Source organism: Plodia interpunctella, chromosome 22, assembly GCF_027563975.2.
Source record: "Plodia interpunctella isolate USDA-ARS_2022_Savannah chromosome 22, ilPloInte3.2, whole genome shotgun sequence".
Classification (NCBI taxonomy): Eukaryota; Metazoa; Arthropoda; class Insecta; order Lepidoptera; family Pyralidae; genus Plodia; species Plodia interpunctella.
Genome location: NC_071315.1, coordinates 4,763,844 through 4,788,044, shown reverse-complemented (window position 1 = coordinate 4,788,044; position 24,201 = coordinate 4,763,844). Strand labels below are relative to the sequence as shown.

The window sequence follows — 24,201 nt, the reverse complement described above, 5'->3', positions numbered from 1 at the left end:
GCGTTGGTTCCTATCATGTCAGATATACAGAATATAAGTATATTCGGGGTTTAATGACAACCTTTTTTTACGAGTATTTTAAACATTGATTGTTTAAAATACACGTAAATTTAAGTAAGGGTGAGTGCCCTTACTTAAACTTGATGACGTGATCCTTGACATTTAAACAATAGTTTGTTAAATCGCTTTCAAACCTTTCGAGCCAGTTAACTAATTTAAAACATAATTACGATCTCCTCGACTAAATGTTGAATTTTCTATTAAACTCACTAAAAACGTAGACGGAGAGCTCGCAACGCAATTATTACAATGAATCTTGGCAGGCTTCCCGTCTAGTTAGACTTTTACGTCGTCGCCGGCTAGTTCAAATTGCTGAATTTTAAAGAAATCGTTGAAACTTTTCCGTTACCTTACTAACTTGGTTACTAGTACTGCTTCCATGTCTCATTTTGTAGCTTGTATATGAAAGTCCTGGCCTAAAATAATACCAGTAACCTCCAGTGGAAACAATAGCATTCTCAAGGAGGGTTGACGTCAGGCAGGGTAGTTTTCGAGTTTATAGCGTTCATACTGACAAACGCGACTTCTTTTTTAATATGTAAATATATGTTTTGTCTCGTTTTTTCATGTCATATATTGTAAAGTGGGACAAAACATATTAAAAAAAAAAAACTTTTTTATGATTGAGTACCTGGTATATATTTTTCTCAGTAAAATGGGATCGAAATAGAAGTGGAAGCAAGTGCATTCTGTTTTAATTCTGCTGGTCCGTGATGCAGAAAATTGAAAATTATTAGTTCATAGTAGCGCGCCAGCGACTTCATTACGGTGGCTTTGAACGAAGTTTGAGTAAAATAAATCATACATTTACTGGTAAAAACAATAAATGCAATTAGAAATAATACTGGAAATCATCATTACATAGTATAAAGCAAAGACGCTTCCCGCTGTCTGTTTGTTCCAATGTATGTTTAGATCTATAAAATTACGCAACGATTTAGATGCATAATGTATTATGGTTTTACCCGAGCAAAGCCGGGAAGGAAGTAGTATACAATTAATTTGTGAATCTTATTCTTTCTTATCGAGAGTTAGATTGCTAACACTGATCTCAGATTTTACTCAAGTCGTCTAAAAGCATCTTTTTTTCAGCACTTTTACTCAGTAGTAAAAGTCATGACAGATTAGATGTTACAGCAGTTAGATATATACTGTGAACCTAATTGTCAACTAGTATGCAGGTTTCCTCACGATGTTTTCCTTCACCGGAAGCAATGAAAACTACTATACACGCATCAGAATGGTATAAAAAACTGCTCGGATGGCACGATATATTCGAACCTGAGATATTTCAGTTCTCAGTAGCTTCAAACGGGACGATATATTGGTCCTACTCTAGGGTAGAACTACACGCAAATGTACTCTCTCTTTCTAACCTGGGACCTTTCAATCACAGGCGGTCTTAAATACTGAGGGCTTAGTGCGGGTTTGCATTTCACTTCTCACCATCGAATAAATTCGAAGTGAGACGCAGCGACCCAATGACATTGCAGTGTGGTAATCGTTGCGTCACAATGGCGTAATATGATTGGTTAGCTGCTTCTCACTTTGAATTGATTCGATGTTGAGAAGTGAAATGCAAACCTGCACTAAGCTGTGTTAACAGAAATGGGTAGGCTAATAATAACATTTGACATTTGCAATAGGTATTTATAGCTGCTGCTGAGACGAAACCCGTATACTTATACGAAGCTCTTATAAAACAGTTCGGTTCATTGAACTTTGCACACTTCCTTACATCCTTACACATTATAAAACAAAGTCCTTTGCAGCGTCTGTCTGCTCGCAATAAACTCAAACTGTTACTCGTTGTTTTGCAATTTTCACCAATAGATAGTGTGATTCCTGAGGAAGGTTTTGGTGTATAATTTATTAATTTATATGAAGTCGGGACGGGCCTCTAGTGTGTAAATGTCGCAGGCAATTTGTATGATTTGTCCGTTTACTTACGGCTTCGGCATTTTATAAACACAAATCGTTAGACAAATTGTCGAAGGCAGATTGTAAATTGTCGTCAATTTATTAAATGTTTTATGACATTAGTAGCGCCGTTTATAATTTGCCGCGGCGTTATATGAAAAAGTATTATTAAGACTTTTTTTTCTTGTTTCAAATGTAATATTTTTTAGATATTTTATACTAAGAATGTACACTTCCTATCCGGGAACCACACACAACTGCAGTCAGAACGTCTCTCTCGATCTTCTTATATTCATTTCGCGCAATTTGCGTCACGCATTACAAGAGTTATTTAGGAAAATCAATGAACATTTAACAAGAAGATGGACCTCTATGTGGTCGACATTCCATCTCATCGTACCTCTCGATTCGGATCCTCTTTCTTACTGCGAAAAGTTAAAGTTTAGAATTGTCTACCCGCGTCGATATTTCCCGAATTTCGTATCTTCAAAGCAAGAGAGAGGCATATTTTGAGCTTGCGTGTTCCCTGGACTTCATTTTTGCTTTCCATCAGGCTATATTGAAATCAAACGCACTCAAATTATTAATAAAAAAACATGAAAAATAAATCTAGCGTTCCCAGATCTTTAATGAAAATCAGCGAAGTGTTGTGCTAGATGTAATACCTAATATTAACATTCATAGGGCGGCCATGACAGCTGTATACGGTTACGTGACTGGCATCTGTGAAGTACATGTATTTGTGTATACTTATAGTTGGCTCAGTGTGAGTGCAAAACGACTTGCGGGTTCTTGGTTTTTCTTGCCCATAAAAAATCCGTATGTACTTGATTGAATTTTTACGAAAAATACAAAAAAATATGTTTATAAAACTTTCGCGCATTGAACAGATAAATACATTATATGTATTATATTATAAGTGGGACTTAGCACGAACATTTTTATGTTTAATTAAAGTCTCGTGTATCTGAAATTCAAAGAAAAATATATGTATACCACTTTGGGCTTGGGCAAAATTTGTGCTTTTATTTACTAAATTTACTAATTTTATTAAAGTTTGGTAAAATTGTTCGACGATAGTGTGAAGCCGGCATTATACAAACTGCATCTCTGTGAATTTTATTTTCAATTGAAAATACATCTTTAGTTTGAAATTTTTTATTAAACCACACCGAATTTTTTTAAAATAATAGTCTTCAAATGATATCCGACTTCAAAGAAAATTCCTTTGCGTACAATATCTGGATCAATAAACTGTTCTAAATTAGTTGTGGACGCAGTTTGACGATGTTATGACTCGTGTGTTTAGACTTTGCGGCAATTGTTTGCAATATTTGGCCCATTTCGTAAACATTGCTAATGGTTTGTCTTCAATCTCGATCTTAATGCCAGATATACATAATTTTAGAATCGTGAAAAAATTTGAAGCACATTGCTAGTTTTTCCTTGCTTTCAAAAACGCGTGATTTTGTCACAGGCCATTATCGGCAATGGTCTGGCATCTAAGGATGCTGAAAACCGTGTTTAGTGGAGAAGAAAATAATAGGAAAGCGACTCAAGGGCTGCGTGCAGCTGAGAGGCTCGAGAAGCAAGCGGGAAAGCGCTCAAATGAGAGAGGGGGACTTACCACGATTAAATACCTATAGGTAGGCACAATGTTAGTTTCCCAAGTATATATGCGTGCATATCTTATCCGTCCTGTCCCGCTCGCTCCTCCTGATCCGGAATCTGTATTTGCATATTGAGTAATTTGAGCTATTTGAACCGCGCCATATTGGATGGGCTTAGCCGCTTCTATGGTACAGAATGCACGGGTTTCAAAGTGCGATTCCGAAGAAGACTGATTAAATTCTGGTTTGTAGTTAATCTTAGTAGAGAATAAAAAGTAGGAAAGAGGTCCCTGGGCTCTGACGCGTTATAATAAGGTTTACGATGTGTTAGCTACAAAGCACAAATTTAAATACAAATGGAAAGATTTGAATTGGAAAGTAAAGTAACTTCTAGATGCAATGCAAGGGAATACATTTCAGGCCCGTTCATGTCAAAAGTTTTAGAGATACAAACTACTAGTACCTATTTCGGAATAATACCTGCTCAGAAGAAACGAATGAAGCTCATTTAAGAGTATTATTCCCTATCATAGCGTAAAAAGGTTAAGAAACCGTCAGGTAGTTTTCTTGGAAATTCGTTGAGAAAGATCCGAGTTTCCGATGTGTTTTTTTATCAGATTTCCAACTTCAACGGTAGACATTTATAAGAACGACAAATCAATAGTTACGGTACACTAACGCCATGGCATATATAGGTAAGTACAACTAACTTCAGTAGTATCAATGTCTGAAAGAAAGTAGAAATGTCTGAAAAGTTATGTCGTGTCTAAATGTCTTTAAGTTCGTAGCTAGTTAACTATATAAATAGATTTATTATACATGTCACACATGGTTTTAAACTTATTTTTTGGAAAATAATAATGAGATGAAAATACTAATTAACTTTTTTTTTAAATTTTTAATTTACATTAAATATTCATTTATTAAAAATACAAATAATAAAACAAAATAAAACATAAACAATTACAAAGTCAATCAAAAATGCCACAAATTAACTATATGTTCTAGCACTGGAGTAATCACAGACTAAATCTCGTCTGCTGAAGCCAAATAAGTATTAACTAAATTACTAGTAGTCACGCTGTTATGACTAGACTGACTAAATTGGTTAGTATAATGAGTTCATAACAATATATCATATGATTTAATTACCATATCTACTTATCTATAATATAATTTACGAATAATTTATATTTTTTCGTTATTTTGTGTTGCCTACTTTGTGGTCTTAGAATCTTTTGCTACAGTACCCTGTGATTACACTGCTTCTCTCACCCTTCGAACCGGAACACAACAATGCAGCAGTGCTGTTTGGCGGCAGAATTACGCTGCGGTGTTTGCTTACCATCATGCTCGTTTGTCCACTATGTACAAAAAAAGCATACATTTGTTCTTTATACCTCTGTCTACCGTCTCTGTCTACAGAGCCGTGACACAAGAAACTCAAAGGTCACTTTGAGCTAGATAGCGGATGTATTATTTTTCTTTAGGTGCGCTTTGTGTTTTTCAGCGTATGTATAACAATAACGTCAAAGTTAATTGGTGCAACCCACTCTTAATTTATATACCTTATAAATTAAGAGTGGGTTTATTTTATATTATAGTTATTATTTTTTAGTTATTTATTTATTTATTTTATATATTTTTACTTATTTTATAGTCTTGGATGTTTATCTATATATGTATTTGTTATAAAATATAGTATCGTTGAGTTAGTATCCCATAACACAAGTCTCGAACTTACTTTGGGACTAGCTCAATCTGTGTGATTTGTCCTGATATATTTATTTATTATTATTATACCTATATTTCACAAATAAATATTCTTATCCTTCTTCTTCCTGGTAGATTTTATGTTTTTCAATGGCTCCCAGACCAGCATGGCGGCTTTGTTATCAATTCTTACTGACTGAAACCTAATCTAGGGGCACGGTAGTGCCCCCGCAAGTCGAGCAAAAAAAAGGCACGGCCGTACCATCCTTTACTCGAAGCAATTCAGGCCAATTTCGAACCCCAACGTAGTTTTGAAGTCGAGAGTTTCAATCGCGTGGGGCGCCATAGACTAAACAATCTAATTTAATATGTATTACTTGTAGGATACATTGTGTTTTCATGTGATGGCTAAGTTACGATCTATTTATTTAAAACCTAAAATATTTTTAATATTGTTATGATAATAACTTGCGTAATAACTTAAGGCAGAAGGTCCATTAAGTAGGGACTAACTAAATGAATCGACTTGGTAACATGGATCTCACAACTTTTGACGGTAGCAAAACTGTGCTGCGAGACTTGGGTTTTTTACAGCATGTTTTTGATGGCATAAGCATTTGTCCAAATGACTGCCTGTCACGCCTCCGCGATTCACTAATTACACTAAATAGCTGTTTGTTTTAGCCTACGCAAAATTGCCTAATTTCTTTGATTGTACGATAAGGAAAGAATTATGGGATACTTAATGATGCTGTGTTTGGGCGTGTCTAATACATTCATGTACATCGTGACTTAAACTAAATTCCAATAAAAACCTAGTTATCTAAATTTATAGCAAATTCGTGGCTATTACCGCCGCATAGAGAGCCATTAGGTGTTTTAACACCTATTTTTGTCAGTGTTTACATATGTCCCTCGACGAAGACCGCGCTTGTTCTCTCCCCCGACTGTCCGCACTTGCTACGTTAGGTATGCTCCAACGGTGAGAGCCTTGCACCTGCACCAATGATGTGGATGTATTTGATGACTCAATTTATGTGTTTTTAAAATGTGTTGACTTACATGAACTCTTTTTATTGTATGATTTTATGTAAATTGTATTATGTAATTAATTAACTTTATGTAATCCGTGACACTATTTGTTAACCCTGACTATTGAAATGACTACTATTGAAATGTAATAAGTTAATCTAATTCTGACTAGCATACGGTTATAGTCTGTAAATCTGTATGTTTTTTTATGAATAAATATGTATTACCTTATTATTCCAAAGTCAATGTACGCTTTAATTATTTATTTCTTATTAAGACCCACGTCACACGGACAAATGAATCGTTGGTATGACCTTGAACTTGACTGAAGCGCTGTCATTAAAGTAGACTCAACAAACCGCCTCGGAAACCATTTTTCAAAAGAAATCGTTTCGTAAAAAACATGGACATGTTTTTAGGAGGGTAAATTAGTTAGACATTGCAATTTGTATTTTGAATACAATTTTGCAATACATTTACTGCGTTTAGCAAATTTTTCCATACTACTAAGACAACATGAAGCAATAGAGTAAACATCGTGGGATGGAGATTTATACGCGTACGTGCCCTAAGGGAGGATTTACGCAAAGCCTCTTACGTTTGTGTGGCAGCCTGGTACTACTTCTAAAAACTATTTCGCTCACTAGGCTGTATCTTTTTTTTGTTTATAGCATACCCTCTTTCCCCTATCTTGTGGGACTTAAGATCAAATTGACTTTTCTCCTACAAGGAAACAACTAAATTATGTGTAAACAAAAAGTGTTTACAGAAAAAAATAAATGTAGACGGTTGAGATAGCTGGATACATTTGCTTCCTTAGACGGCATAGGTCGACAAAAAAGAAAAAAACAAACCTGGGTATATTTGAAAATCACAATTCTTTCAATAAATAATCACATTAAGATCACAAGTTTTTAAATGAGTTTGAAAAGCTTTTTTCGTTAGAAGAAATCGAAGAAAAATATCGATGGACTCAAGGGGTACCTATAAAACCCAAGAACGATATGTGTCAGAACACAACGATTTACCATTTCGATACTATGACTCAAAAACATAGTCCAAAACTCTAGTCTTGCGAACGTAACGTGAATAATGTCTTCAACAGCCAGCCCCATTATAGTAAGTGTATAAAGAGAACGAAATAAATCACCCGAAACCATTTCTTCTTCCATACAATTACACACGCGTGTCAATGATTCCCAACAAAATAGGGATAACAAAGAAAACTATTGTTTGGACCATCTCTTGGCTATTTTCGCTTGGGCTGTGTGTGCGGTCTTAGTGCTAGTGACTTTTTAGGGTTCCGTACCCACTAGGTAAAAACGGAACGGAATTATTGAGTCTATTAAGTTCACGTATCGTTGTTGTCCATCTGTCGAACCTAGTACTATTGATAAAACTGAACTACATTCAACTCTCACCATCACTTCTACTTAAATTTACTTACACAGTTTTTCTCTCTCTCATCTCATCTGAGCGTATTCCCGGTTTCTCTCCAGCCATTGAGCGTCGGAGCCCAGGGTCCGCTTTTCTATTTTTTCATCTCCACTTCGCACGGTTAAAGGGCATCCCTAGTTGTCAAACCATTGGCAGACACATCGTCCATGAAGACGGCGGGAGCGGCATAGCAAGATATTTGTGTGCACTTTTTGTGATGGGTAAAAATTTTGAACTCGCGTCAGGACACGTGACCTGATCGAAAATTCGTAAGACGACAAAAATGCAAATGTTAATATTCAAGTTTTCACTTCTGCCGGCGCTCCCAGAATGCAACTCGTTTTTTTTCTGGACGTTAGTAATCTGGTACGTATTTGTATGTTTTGTGATAGAACTTATGGCTCCAGTCTTACTTAAGCTTCATGATATAATCCACTTCTTTGGTCGTTGTCAGTGACACCACACCCTGATTGGGCCGCGTTTCCCGACTACTCTCTAATTGGCGGGCTGGCAGAGCTGGGAGCAATTAGCGCTGTTTATCGACGGCCGACGAATCTATTGTGGATGGGAGAAGAATACCACTGGTTTGTCTTTTCTTTTGACGGCAGGAATTTTTTAACAACTGTTTTTGGATTTCAAACTCAGCCGTGATTTCATTTTGTATTCCGATTAGTTTTTGCCCACCGCTTCGCCCGCTTCCTTTTCCCGTGGGAACACTATTCTGGGATGAAAGGTACCCTAGGTCCTTTTCTGTACTTCAGTCTACATGTACGCAAAATTTCAAGAAAATCGGTTAAGCAGATAAAGCGTGATGAGGTAACAAACTAATTTACTTCACTTACTTTTTATCCCGAAATTCCCACGGGAGCGAAGTCCCAGGGCGCAGCTAGTAACTACATTACACTTACATACAACAAATCATATCTTTGGCGAGCGGCATCATCATCAGCTCATTGCTAATGGTAAAAATGCCGATTTTAGGTAGCTTTAAATACTGTATATAATACTTACGTAAGTTAAGAGAATAACAAGGTCTGTATACAAAATTGTGGGATAGTTGAAAGTCAAGTAAAATTACTGTAGTACATAGAAAGTGGATGCAACACATGAGACGATATGAAGCTCATCCGTAACTTTATTACTTCTCAAGATGGTCTAACAAAGATTTAGTACTAAGTATATACTAGATCTTACTTTGCCCTTAATTTAAATACCTTTGTGGAGTCGTAATTACACTCCAGTCTATTCCCAATGCGGCTTTGGCATTTGTATTTCTATAGTCTGCTGTTCGAAAAGTGTGTAGTAGACATGTAGGGAACTCTTCTTCGCCATGTAGCTACTTCGTTTTTGTATTCCTTTAATATCGGTTTGAAAGACAACCATAGACGAACAAAAAAGAAAAAAACTATTATTTAAAATCAGTTGCACTGCACCAGTCAACTTTGACGTTAACTCCAACCTGCGTGTAACCTATAGATTAGATGGCGAACTTTGCGTTGTTATGCGCAGGTTAATGTAAAACGTCAAAGTTGACTGGTAAAACTAACCCTTAGTAAATACTACTGTATATTTTCTTAATCGCGTCATAAATCGTACAGCCTTGAGAATTTGAACTTGCTGTGTTCCTGAATCTCGAAATGAAAGAAGAGCACCAATTAGATGGACGAATATGATAAGGCCTTATTTTAAAACAGGCATACGATCGCATTGCCTGGAAGACCCTAATCAAAAGAGCCACAGCTACTGCTGGTCGCGACCCTCATCACTATGATGATGAATTTCCCAATAAACATTTAAACACTTCCAGTTTCACAACATCTGCTTCAGCAACACCGCGGTGAAAAATGGTGGTTATTAAATAACAGGAAAACGGGGCTTTGGAAAGTTGGATAATTTAATTAACTATTGTCGGAGTTTGTGCCGCGTGTCCTGTGAGTTTAAATTGAAATGAAAAATTCTATGGGAAGTTTTATAACACCTTTTCAAAATCTACGGAAGAATAAGTTTTTACAAAAATGACAATTTTGACACAAACTTTTATTGTCGTCAGAGATATCTTGACATCAAGTCCGTGCAGTAAACCGTTGAGAAGCTCCCTCGTAGGGAGCTGATCTTGGATACACTATAAGCTCATGTTTATCAAAATTATGTTTTGTCATGAAAACTGAGGCGACATGGAAAATTTCAATTTTGTAGGACAAGCGGAAGTAGGCGAAAAACTAGATTAACATCGGAAGAGGGGAAATTAAATAAAAGCCTGTAAAGTTCGGTCGTCTGCTCCTACGTGTACGTACACCTACCTCCAAGAATAAGCTCTTTTCCATTTAATAGCTTTTAAATATGACAGCTTACTTCAAAAATAGGTTGCTATTTACTACGAAATAATTTTGAAGGAGGATTAGGCTCAATCTTAGTCAGATACGTTATTTCACTATTTCACAAAAACCTAAATTCATATATTGAATATTTAATGTATGATATTAAAAGTATATAATTTATAATACCAATGATATTATTTTTAAATTTATAATTATTTTATTCATTTATGTATGTTAATTATTATTGTAACATAGATAATGTTTGTACTTAAAATAGGGTATTGAAGTACAATATAATTTCATTGCACCTAATCTCTTTACGAAATTAATTATATATCTAGTCTTCAATTTCTTATTTTGTACAAAGTAAATTAACATATAGCTAATTTATTACCTACATTATAGATAACACATAAACTATTTGTATCTACTACGCTGTGCTAATCCTATCTATGTACGACTTGTGGTTGATCACCCTTAAACGTCAATTTCTCAAAATGTCCTAGTGGTCCTAGAAATCCCAATGATAAAACAATTTTTCCGTAATTCATCGTTTTTGCTCAAAGCTCAAGTGAGGATATTAGAAGACAATTTTGTAGAATCAGTAGCATTTTGAAAACTAGAAATTTTATTCTCTCGCGACATTTTGCGGAAGAGATATTGTCCAAAAACGATTATGACAATGATACATTTTACGACGAAGGGACATCTTGCGAAATGGATGTTTGGCGAATGAGATGTTCAGCTGTCTCTGAAATATATTTATGAAATATTTTATAAAATATTCAGATTTGCAAGCTCTATCGTACACTATTAAAGTGAGTTATTACTGAGCTAATAATAAAAGTTCATTATATTTTCTTGGATAAGATCAGCACAAAAGAAGGTGAACGAGAAGAGAAGCCTATACCCAGCAGGGCAAAAAAAGGCTGACATGGTTATAATAACGACTAAGTACTTTTCTAAGTCACAAATCGACAATTATACCCAAATTGACATTTTTATATTCACAAAAACATTAAAGGCAGTTTGACTTTATTTCCACCTTTTAGAATACTTATAACGACATAAAATAACTCAAGATTTTTTGTATATATAATTGTGCTCTGGACTCACGTAATCATTTTGGGAAGATATAAAAGTACCTTATGTGCTACCCGTGCACCATATTTCATAGAATTCTATCCAATAGATTTTGCGTGATTCAGCAATACACTTCCAAACATTCGCATTTATATTTAGTAGAAAGGGTTCATAACACGCACGTACCTAATTCTTATGTATAATCATAGTTATTATATCTCTTCATCTGAAACATGGGCACTTTCCTCACAGCCTGTGGCCGCTTCTTTTTCAGATCTTTAGGGTTCCCCGTGGTCGTGGTCGATTTTGAAATTTTGCTTTGTAAATACGACTCGTAAAGACTCATTCTTGGTATAACGGAATTATCTTCAGCTGGTTCGAGTGGCACATTGATAGGGTCGTAGGGCAAGGTTAGCATGAATTGTCTGGGGTCCATGAAAACTGTGTTGCGGTCTTCAGGTATTTCGGTCACGTTCTTTACAGCTGTTGTGGTGGCTTCGGTGGTAGATGGCGTCGTGGGACGGTTGTCCTCGTCCCAAATTATGGAGTCTATCCATCGGGCGAAGCCGGAGACTTTGGGAAAAGCGTGGATTTTGCTGTACACTGCGCAAGTGTGGAGAAAGGTTGAAATGCCAACTAGTGTGTCGTTTTGCACTACAGCTCCGCCGTTGTCTTTCTGTAATGAATAATAGGAATTAGTAGTAGATAGTATTTATTAATTAATAGCCTAGAATATTTAATTAATGTTAGAGAAGGCGGAATCGGACCGATCAATTCAATTTTTTAACTTTTTACAGAGTACTATAGTAATCACGAAAATATATGTATCTTACTAATACATCATAAAACAATAATTGCTTACAAATTCAATAATAGAATCACAGATACCATGATAGGTACTATATAATACTAATAATTTTGTAGAGTCAAAGTTTTTAATAAAATAAAAATACTTGTCAAAGAGAATGTCTCGGTAGCATGCAACTGCATGTTATCATGAAAAAGAAAGAATCATCTATATACACAAAGCACAATGCTATTGATGAGTGTTTGTATCAAGTCAAATATATATTTTCTTAATTATTGACACTCCAAAGCCGTAAATGCTATGCATGCTATATATTATAAACAATGTTATTTAACTTTCAGATCATGATATCAAATAAATGGTTAACTATTTGTATAAATTTCATTGAAGCCATTATGCAAATCTAGCATTACCAAAAGTCATCAGGAAAAATAGTATGTTCATTTCAGTTTAAATGAGATTCGTGTTGTTTGACTGCATAAACTGTAATCGTAATAATAATAGACAGTAATTTATTTAATAATACAGTCAAAATACTTAGAACGATAGTTATTTTCACAAATTATCTGAAAAATTAATCTAAATTTATGGTACGTGTTTTGTTCTTGTCCGACATAATTAATATAATTTAGTACTAAGAAGATTAATAACATTCATTTGCTTTGTCAAATATTGTATAATAATGTATAATGAGAGTTATACATGTGTTAAATTTTTAAATTCTAAAACTTATCATATAAAGAATTTCAACATGCAAATATGTTTGATGTAGTGTTGCCTGTACAATTTAAACATCTCGACGTTACACTATCTCGTGACCAATCCTAACCTATCAAAGGGTTTATTAGGCTATAATTTCATGTTAAAGACAGTTTTATTCGAATTGTTTGCGATGAGGATTTTATTCTCTCGTAACCCGGCTTTTATGTACTGACGTTATTGTGGAAATACAATTAAACCACTAGCTTTTATTCTTACGTTCGTTTGTTTTGCATTTACAGACTATTTTTAAACCAAAACAATGGTTTAAATATCAATTGTAATAAACATTTGTGATGAATATTTACGAGTATATGCACTGGTTGAGAGATTTCAAAATTAGTACCTACTCGAATAATCAATAATTCTTAATTAGTATATTTTTATTTGTAGTCTTAATTTTTGTGCTTAATTTAATGTTGAACGTTGTACGTTCAAGTGACCTTAATTGATTAAAATTTTCAACGTCAACTTGAATTGAGTAGAAAGATTTAGGAGTGAGGGTCAGTCGATTCGGATTATCTGATAATCCTCACAAATTGATTATTGTAAATTCAAACTGACGGGAAGTAAAGGGTTCGTTATTAATCAGATTAACGAAAAAAAGAACTGGATAAAATGTCTTTGTTTTTATTTAGATTTAAGCGGAGTCACAGACAATGTCGTATAGACTTGTGTCTTGTGTCTGATGAGTGAACGCACATAATTTGTGTATATAATTAACTTATTGAAGTAACTATTCAATTTCGAAGTAAACTCAGTCAATTCAGAAATGCCAGTAGTTTGTAGCTTGTGGGAAATAACTATAAATATAAAAATTTACGACAAAAAGTGCCTGTGAAGGTCTAATTTCTGAATAAATGATAACTCACAAAAAATATATTTTAAAAAATACAAGTACCTACTAAGAATTATGAACTTAGAAATAAATTTGAGATTATCTTAAATTCATAATGTGTTGATGTTGTTTATTGGACGAAATGGCTTTTTATTTCAATTCTTTTTATACGAGTATTTTTACCTCAAAATTCCGACGGGTACGAATTCTTGGGATGCAGTTAGCAATATACTCGTAAAAGACTATGCAGTAAGGCGAAGCCTTACATTTTATTTTACGATCACGTCCCAAGCCACGTCGCTCTCCGTCCTCTAACCGTTGCCGACGATCATGAAGTTATTCCTACTTTATTTTCACTTTACGTTGCTTTTTAAACGAGCGAGTATGAGCTGAGGGAAAACTAAATAAAATATATAGAGACAAATCCTACAGATTGAATTAGCAATGTAAGTCCAAAAATATAGACCCAAGTCTCCAACTTGTGTTACGAGGTACTAACGATACTAAATTTTATCACAGATATTTAGATAAACTTCCAAAACCTTTGTAAGTAAATTTGAAAAAGATAATTTTTCATCTTAACCTGATTGGACCGGGCTCTACGATGTATCGGTAGATGATGACCACTAATATAAACGAAATCAGAGATACTTAAACATAATGTGCAGGTATCACACGCGCACATTACTTACGTTTAATTTTTATCTGTATATTCATCACCATCCTGTGCAGCCCGCCATGACCCATTGCCTCCTGTATATTATAATGAAACGCGAAAGATTAAAATTAGTGAGAGAGACTTACTCTACAGAAATGTCTATTCGGGTCTTCCACTCCTCCAACACATATATAGTGACCGGGCAGCATCTTGGTGTACGGCTCGCAAAGCGTTGGGTCTATCAGAGGCATGTTCACTAGGCGAAGGTGCTGTGAACGAAAAATTTAGATTAATATCTAATGAATAATTAAACGAAAAATTAAGATTAATATCTAATTAATAATTTTTCATGACAAAACACAGAGACAACTCGACACGATATGACGCCTGCCCGTGTCCTTTGGTGGTATGAACGGTTTTTTAAAGCCAAATGCTATCATAAAGTATTTATATGCTTGATATAAACTTAATGAGTCTGACAGGAGATTCTTATTAACTTTAGCTATAAATAAAAATGACAGGTTATCATTAACCTATCAATTCTCGCGAAACCCGATATGACTGGATCCTATGGTTGTTCAATTATTTTTATTATCTCCAGGATCGAAGGGTTAATGTGTATCAAAGGGTCATTGTACTATGATACCGTAACCTCATCATTCATTTTGCACACTAATATTATCTTTAAATAAATTCTACTACTATATTATTAAAGCTACCTGAAAGGAATTTTCCAAAGTACTTAAGTAAGAGTTCTTGTTGGCACTCCTCTTGTTGCGTTGAATCCAAATGACCAATGCTAGTCACGTCACAAACTAAAACTTCATTTGAAACTACTGTGCATAGCTAAGTACTTCTGTAACTTTTTAACTTTTTTTTTATACATTTTTGTATTTTATAGCTCATTTTGAGAACTAAGAAATATTATAAAATACCAAAGTCGGTTTGTTATCTCTTCATTAACCAATCTTAGGCAAAGGACTATGGTGAAGGACATAAGCTATCTTTCATCCTAAAAAAAGTATTGTTGTGAGATATTTACGCGAGTGGTGTCAAAGCAACAACTCTTGCAGCAAAAACCATACGTGCAATTCCAGATACTTATTCATTTTTCATAACATCTTCAGATCCAATTGTGTCACCAACAGTTGCCTCATTTCCATATGCGTCTTCAGACTTTCATCTTGCACACCTTCATTCAATTGTAGTAATTTGTAGGATAGGAATGACTTACAAAGTTAGGGGTCCAGGCTATAGCAGAGGCGAGGTAACCCAAAGACACTTCCTCATCAGGGTTAGGCAGCTTGACAGCGTTGACTCTGGAGCTGAAGTCGAGAGGTCCTGTCAGCTTGATGGCCGACACGCGACGATCAAAGTTTGTGATCAGCATTTTAATCTAAAAATAAATATTAATCAAATAATGGGCCCTATAAAACATTTTACTAGTATGAAATAATCGAGATTCCTAATAGAGATAGATAGACAGAAAAAAGTAAACAGGAATTATTTGTATGTTACCGTGCTAATATCCCCGCCATTGTTGTTGAACGAGCTGCCCACTCTCACTGCGTAGTGGTTTAGGTTCTTGTATGTGACATATGATGCTATCACGTTCCTGGAACAATTAATCAAAAGTAGAATACCAATACATGGGCACGCAGCATACCAATACGCGGCATGGCCCATCCTTCTTATCCATCCATAATGAAAGCCAGTGACAATTTAATTCTATAGAGACAATAAAATGGCCGATTGTCAACAGATGACAAAAATGTAAGAGATATCCAAAAGGCAGCAAGCTTAAGGTTACCCCGAACAACAGTCACTGCAACAACAACTAGATATATATATTATTTAAATTAGTTGTAAAATAAAAATATAAATTGCAAAACCACTCTAAATCAAATCAAATCAAATCATTTATTCAGAAATTAGGCCTTCACAGGCATTTTTTCACGTCATATTCTAAATTAAATGATGTTTACCAAAGCTACAAACTACTAGCATTTCGGAACGACCACTGCTGAGAAGAAATGCCGAAAGAAACTTATTCAAACAGTGTTGGTCCCTATTATGCCAGAAGGGCTTACCATTTTTTAAATATAAATTTATGTATAATTTTTTATCAGTAATACGAGTATAACATGTAAGTACACAATAAAGTACATGGTCAAAAGGTATACTGAAACATATTATGATTGTGATCAAGTGCTGATGAAAGGAAAATATATATACTGCAGCACCCGTTCACGAGTTGACGCGTGAGTCAGCCATCGCGAAGCTCAACCACAATAGAGGGAACCTCCCGACCCGATCCACGACGCCGCTACCGGTTTGACCATTTGAGTGTGCATGACATACTCGATCTCCATAATCTAACATAATAGATACCTATGTTACTTTCAGACACTTGAAGATCACAAATCACGTATATGTTTTACAAGTAAATGTCAAAATATATGTAATAAACATGTCAAGAAAATATATAAATAATAATAATAAAGTAAGATCAAGTGTGAGAGGTGGAAGTTTTAGGAAGGGTCCAAGGTTTTTTATCATTTAAATAGTCGCTAATCGTGTAATAAGCATTAGCCATGCTAAAGCATTTTTAATATATGATTAAAATTTTGGCATTGGCAAGTTAATAGCCTCTACAGGCAGTTTTTTTGAACAATTTTACACTTTGACCCACGAAAGACCGCCTAACCTTTTTAAGTCGGAATCTGTTCATACAAAGTTTATGCCTATTACGAGTGATTACACTGTTAACATCGCTCAATGTTTTATACAGGTGTAAGTTAGATTTAACAAAAATAAGTACGTCGAAGATGTACTGAGATGCAACATTCATGATATTTATCGATTTGAATAATTCTCGCAAGGAATCCCGTGGCTTAAGCCCATAAATAAAACGAATTGCTCGTTTCTGTAAAACAAAAATTTTTCCTATGTCAGCTGCATTACCCCATAACAATAATCCGTAAGACATTATGCTATGAAAGTAGCTGTAATACACGAGCTTAGCTGTTTGATGCTCCAAGATATTTGAATTGAATACGTTGTAACACTGACAAGGTGACTTGACCCGATCAAAATTGCGTTAAGACATTTTCTTGCACAATTTACTCAACAATAGTGACGCTGTCACCTTGCCTCAAAGTTTAAATAGGCAGATATGTCATTCAGAGGATAGCAGTGGACATTATTCTTAGAAAAACTATTTGTCTTCAACTGTCAAAGTTTACTCGGGGCAAAAGTTTTATATTTATATTTACACATGTATCGCGCCCATGAAATCCCTAAGGTGGTACCGCCTCCTCAGTGGCGTAGCTACAAACTAAGTCGGTGCCATGAACCGGGGTGCCCAAGATGTTCCGAGAGTCAAGCAGCCGAGTCGAGTGAGGCTTTTCCAAACACAGTCTGTGTAACTGCGGAACCACCCTGTCTATGGCTCACCTAAAATCGTGTGCCAACTGCTCCAGGAGATCCTAAAAAGGCCAACGATAGAAACAAAAGCGTAGCCACATATTGGTCGAAAACCATAGAACAGTCATTCAAAAGAAAACAACCAACACGGGTTGGGCCACATAACTATTTTGCTCCAGGGACTGTGGCAATATTCACCTACGCCAGTGTCCCTCCTCAATTCGCAGGTGCCTAAATTAAGCCAAAGGGTCAAACGCTTTTTCCGTTTGAACCCTTGGGACTTGACATGTAGACAAAAAGGTATTTACTTACAGTTAGCGAGATAACAAACTTTTACATAATACTTACGTTGTTTTGAAACATGTTTAGTATTTAACATGATAATAGATTCTTTATAATCTATTCCTCGTGACTGAGGGTTGTGGCAATTATGAGAATTAAAACATAAAACAACTTTTTGCCAATATTAATGGAGTGGTTTGCCATTATAAATTTCGCTCTTTAGCTGACAAATCTTCAACTAGTTGGCAGGTTTCCTCACGATTTTTTCCTTCACCGCAAGCACGTGGTCTATGAAAACTATACATGAGAGAGAATGGTATACAAATTCATGCGGCATGAATAGGATTCGAACCTGTTACCATTTATCGTAGAAAACTGGACTAAACAAAAATGGCGTAATGTCGTGTTTGCGTATGTTTCTTTATTTTTTGTTACACAAAGTATATAATCAATATAGGTTTATTTTACTCAACAAAAATATAGAAATATAGAATAAAAAAAAAAGTAAAACCAACTCAAGTTTTATCCGACCAGAATTTTAATGTTGCAATGAAATTAAAATGTAAATAAATTTAAAACGCGTGATGAGTCGCTAGATTTAAACTGTGTTGAGGTCAACAAGGCTCGCTGTGTACACATTTTTAAATTTAATTTTCGAAATTGCGTCGTTTTTCAATGCTTGGACAAGTTTAATTTTCAACCTCTTCACATTTCTCTTTTCACTAATTAACTGTTTATATAAGTACAGCTTATAATATGAAAATAATTGCATTTATTGGTATAGATTACGACAACATAACTCTTACGAGCGGCGCGACGTTTAAATATACGATCTTTAGATAAGAGCGATGAAGGTTTAAAGCATTTCAAAGATTGATTTCAAGCAGGCTGCCGGTCATAAAATCACAGCTGAATCTTCATAATTTCTATCTTTATGATCGTCATAGTCGAGAATAAAGCAAATGGATTTCGATGTTCGGTACACCGATACCAATAAAGAATATATAGGATATAGGATATTTATAATCCAAAATTCCTTCATGAGAAGAACTTCGGGATAACGCTAGTTTATAATAAACAAATATAAGCCATTTCCATCCTAATACAGATTAATATCGTCATTAATCCATTGGTATCTCTATCTCTCTCTGATCGCAATTTATCTATAATTAGAGCAAGATGGAGGCAAGTTAATTCGGAATTCAGTTAATTTTCTGAGGGCATCGTCGTCGATTTGAATCTTAACTACTAAGTTAAACGCTGGAATTGGGCCCCTTCAAAGATACACATCTATTTGGATGACGCAGTGCCCATTGTAATCCTACTGATATTATATATGCGAAAGTTAGTGAGGATGTATGTATGATTATTAGTCTTTCACGCAAAATCTATTGGACGGATTGTTATGAAATTTGATATAATATAACCTGGTAGAATATTATTTATTGGTAGAATATAACCTTGAATAACACGTAGGGTACTTTGTATCCCGAAATACCCACGAGAGCGAAGCCCCATGGCGCAGCTAGTGGTAATATAAATTACAATATTTACAATCGTAACACTAGTGAACTAAATAGTCAACTAGATTTCAAAGACAAAGTATTTTTTCAGAAATTAGAAATTCACGTCAAATTTCAAATCAAGTATTATAAAATATTTACTTACTTAATGCGGCTTTCGTCACGCGACATACATGGCATTGCAATCATTTCACTAAATTAGCTGTCATTAGGTATATTTTAGGGTTCAACAATCGTAGTTCACTGCGACCTTGTGTTTACTGCTTACAATGCATATTTTGATATGTTATATTTCGTCCACTAGATAAAAAATCTGTTATACCTATATTCAGATAATAGAAGTTGCGTTGTCTAAACAGTTTTATATCTATGGTTTTCTGTTTGACTTGTGGTAATTATGTTTTCGAAGTTACACTGCCTCATTGCGAGTGTCGCTTCCTCTGTTTATTCAGGTATGATATTAAATATGATTTTATTAACTCCTGTTTAAACAGAGGTTAGTAAAAATGGCCAAGTGCGAGTCACTTACAACATGGATTAGATATATTATTCTTTAGAACATCACTCTGGAATATTTTCTTAGACGTAACAGAAGCTTACTAGGTTTTATCTATCTAATCATAACATCACTTTATGATATAATATTCGAAATTGATCTGATCTGAAGAAAAAGTGGGCAAGCAGATCCGGGGTTTCGTCACTCTTCGGTGACGACGGAAGTAAACGGAAATGCCTTTAGTTGAGAGGTTTTGAGCAATTGATATTTGGAGAATGAGAGAGGGAGAGCAAATAAATTCGAATCTATAGTACTCACGGATCGAAGCACTTGGAGGAAGTAAGCAGCCAATAGGTGTTCAGTATGACGGCGCTGCAGAGGTAGGTGTTGTTTTTGAGTAGCGACGCCGCGTACGGGTGCTGGAATACCTGCGTCACGACTGGCCCGATCTTCTCGTTACTATCGTCGAAGTCCTGGTCCCCTAGTAAGAGTAAACAAAATAGTGTGAAATTTTATGAATGATAGCAGCCGCCTGTGATTTCTCTCTGTCATCTTAGTGTTTTCTCTTTCGAAACCGTTAAGGTCCTTAGCCCACTTCCCACTTCCACTTCACTTCGCACGATCATCCTTAGTAGTCAGACCGTTGGCACGCATGATTTACTTTGGAGAACTTATCATTATCTTCTTCAATTTAAATGATGGACGATCTCTTGCACAATTTAGGTTTACAATATTAGTTTTAAAAAATACAAATGTTTTTAGCACAACTCCATTAAGTATAATTATTTTCTTTTTTTTTATACTTAACTAGGAATATGTTTCGGAATAAATAGAACCATAGATTCGTTTTCATCTCAGGAAAGGTATAATAAATCTGGCTTGATATGATTGGATTCGGATGTATTCTTGTAATTACGTTTTATGATCGGATCCGAATGGAATAGTAAGTAGAAATCTGATAGAAATTGGTAAAAACAATATTATGTAAATTGCATACAGTAAAAAAATGTGTTATATATTCTTTATAATCAAAAAGAGGAAAGATACTCCATTGGCAGAACAAAGCCTCTAGGGTATAGTAGTCATACGTTAACAATTTTGAAGTCGATTCCCAATATGGGAAATAATTTATACGTAGGTACTTCCACAGAAATTTCTATAGGTTTGTTGAGATTATTTGAGGCGATTTTTGCGCTCGGGTAGTAAAATCAGGGTGCATGGAATTAGTACCTACTAATTCCATGCACCCTGATTTTGTAAATAACTGGATGGAATTTGTAAGTACATCGTACAACGGAGTACCTACTCCGTACTACGAAATACTTACAAATTCCATGTCAGGGTGAATTACACCCGTCAACTTTGACGTTGACTTTAAGCTATACGTGACTTTAAATGGCGACGTACATTGCGTTTTACTGCGCAACTGCGTTTGACTGGTGCAACCATGGAATTTGTAGGTACTACGAAGTACTTACTAAATCCCTGGGTGCAACCCACTATTAGTAAGATAACCTTATTACGTGACAATGGTCTGATGATTGACCAATCGAAGTCCAAAAGCTCCGACGATATATATTATATGAAGCAAAAACTAGTAACACACACAGACAGTGGGACAGACAAGGATGTATGTATGTATGTATGTAGGTATGTATGCATGTATGCATGTATCTATTTATGTATGTATGTATGTTTGTATGTATGTTTGTATGTATGTTTGTAACGCGATAACTTTCGAACCGTTGGTCTGATTTTGATGAAATTTAAAAGGTATGTAGGATCTGCCAATGGAATGTTAAAGTTCGTGGGGAATTCTTAAATCGGTTAAGTCGAATATTCACTTAACCGATTTAAAAATTGTTTATTATTAAATTATTGAAATATTTTCAATTTTGTAAAAACTCATCAAAAATTTATTGTGTTCGCGAGGTCTAAGTTCGCGGCGAATAACTAGTATACTTAAAATATGGTTACTTCGAAGTTATAAGTGTTATAAAAATTCATTACATTTTATAAATTGCTGTTTCTAACTACTATGGCGATAGTATAAACGAAAGTAGGCGAATTGTATAAACAAAAAAACTGAAATACTGTATACAAATATAACAACAAAACATGGACAAAATCATAACTAGTTATGTCACAATAACAGTTTTCCGTTACTCGTTATTAATACCGTAACGAAATTCGTACAATCCACTTCAAGCTAAATTACACCATTATTGCAGGTGATAGAGGCGAATTTGCAATGAATTTGGACAGGTTTACATGCAGTAGACTACGTCACCTATATACGTCATAGTATATAGGTACGTGTGGCGTGAATTATTGGATTTCCAGGGCTGAATATTAGCAAGCTTATATTTAACTTTAATGTAACTGTCTCTGGTGGAATCTTGCAACTCAATTTTAAAGCAGATATATCTTCAATCGATTGAACTGAAATTTTGTACACACGTTTAGTTTGGATGACAATGCATTAAGTATGACCTATTGGTGAACAACCATAGATAAATAATAATTACAACGGTTTGCACGAACCATGGAATTAGTAGGTAGGTACCGTCGAAGTACTTACTAAATCCATGGCACGAACATAATTTTATGATACATATTGAATGCAATAAATTGTTGTCAAACATCACAACAAATAAGAATGAGAAAATCGGAAACATCACTAAGGGAAATATCAAAAATCCCTTTGGTGTACAGTACCCCAGTATAACAATGTCATAAATTTTTAATTCAAGTACTAGGACACCAGAAGCAACAAGCAACTAGGCACGCTATCGCAGTTGTTTGATCAACAGCTCGAGAACTTGTTATTGTAAACTTCGCCGTTGCCACTTTGGCTCCAATGTTTTATGGGCGCCCCGTATACTTGAATTTTCACTTCACAGAGTCCGTCTTTTGTACCTTTTTGTATTTTGGCAAATAAAGTTGTAAAAATAACAAGAATACTTCGTAAATAATTTTATTTTCTACACTTTATTGGATGTGTTGAAATCACAAGAATATATTATTTACGACCTGCTTCCGGCCACCAATTCTTTTCTAATTACCATTCAATGTAAATGAAAAAATCAAGTTAGAACTGCTAGGCATAGACCTCCTTCCGTCTCCGCCAACCATCTCTTTCCTGGGCCTTCCCCATCCAGTTGCCGGCAATTTGCTTTACATCATCGACCCATCCAGTTGCCTGATGTCCTACGCTCCGTTTTCCAGTTCAGTACCACTCAGTTACAGCTACACTCCACCTTCCATCATTCCTTCTAGCTAGGTGCCCAGCCCAATTCCATTGTCGCGACTCTGGAGACCACGTCTTGAACTTTCGTTTGACGACGTATCTCCAGGTTGCGAACTCGATCTTGTAATTTGATGCCGAGTATGGCTCGTTTCATGGATTGCCATGATAACATTAAAATGTGATTGGGTACATTGGTACCCAATCACATTATAATGTTATCTATGTCTGCCGTCAAACTGCATTATGTACCGAGATAGGCAGTGTAATTACAGGGTAGTCCACTACCACAGAAACCATACCGTGGCAAAAAGTGAGCAACGCGCTTGTGATCTTCGTCCCTGTTGCTGAAGGCATCAATAGGCTGTGGTAACTGCTTTCCATCAGATTAGGCGCATGGCTGTTTTGCCTACTTATTTAAAAAGCTCAGGTAATTTCTGGACTTAGCAAAAATATGTCGTAATATGGTTAGGTAGAACATACCAGAATCGCCGATGTCCTGCTCACTCTCAATCTTCCCTTGTACATGCAAGAGAGAGACGGCGAGCAACAAGCCCACCAGCCGCCACATGCTACCGCTTGTTGATACAGGCTCCGACTGAAAGGACTGTATCGATTTAAAAAATTCAACAATTTTTCGTTTTCATTACGCCATAGAGCTATGCTTTTTTAGATTTTCATAACAAAGCATTTTAGGTAATGTCGGTTAACTCGTGGCTCACGTGTTAAACTTAATTTCATTAGCGGTACGGGGTCTCCCATAGATTTAGAAAGTCTACACAGGCGGTTGAGAATTGAACAATCTTCAAAATTTTCGCCAACATTAGGCAACAATATACAATTTTATATTGTACTAGCAGCCCGTTCCGGCTTCGCTCGGGTAAAAACACCAAAACCTTCCTCATGAATTTTCCTTCATTTGTGAAAACCGCATGAAAATCCGTGCAGTAGTCTTTGAGTTTATAGCGAACAGACAGAGGAATTTGTTTTA

The 24,201-nt window shown here is 35.3% G+C and overlaps 2 protein-coding genes across 3 annotated transcripts in view; one reads left to right on the top strand and one right to left on the bottom strand.

The window, feature by feature from the left end:
• Window positions 1–24,201, top strand: part of Dpp10 (Dipeptidyl peptidase 10) — a 110,525-nt gene that overhangs the window by 21,229 nt on the left and 65,095 nt on the right. The window lies entirely within an intron of this gene.
• LOC128679693 (trypsin epsilon-like) lies at window positions 10,285–23,904 on the bottom strand. Its single transcript, XM_053762093.1, has 6 exons — window positions 23,694–23,904; window positions 20,282–20,444; window positions 15,755–15,851; window positions 15,471–15,632; window positions 14,383–14,505; window positions 10,285–11,849 (listed from the first exon to the last, which is right to left on the bottom strand). The coding sequence occupies exons 1-6, from the start codon at window positions 23,779–23,781 to the stop codon at window positions 11,367–11,369; spliced, it is 1,116 nt and encodes a 371-aa protein (XP_053618068.1). The 5' UTR covers window positions 23,782–23,904; the 3' UTR covers window positions 10,285–11,366.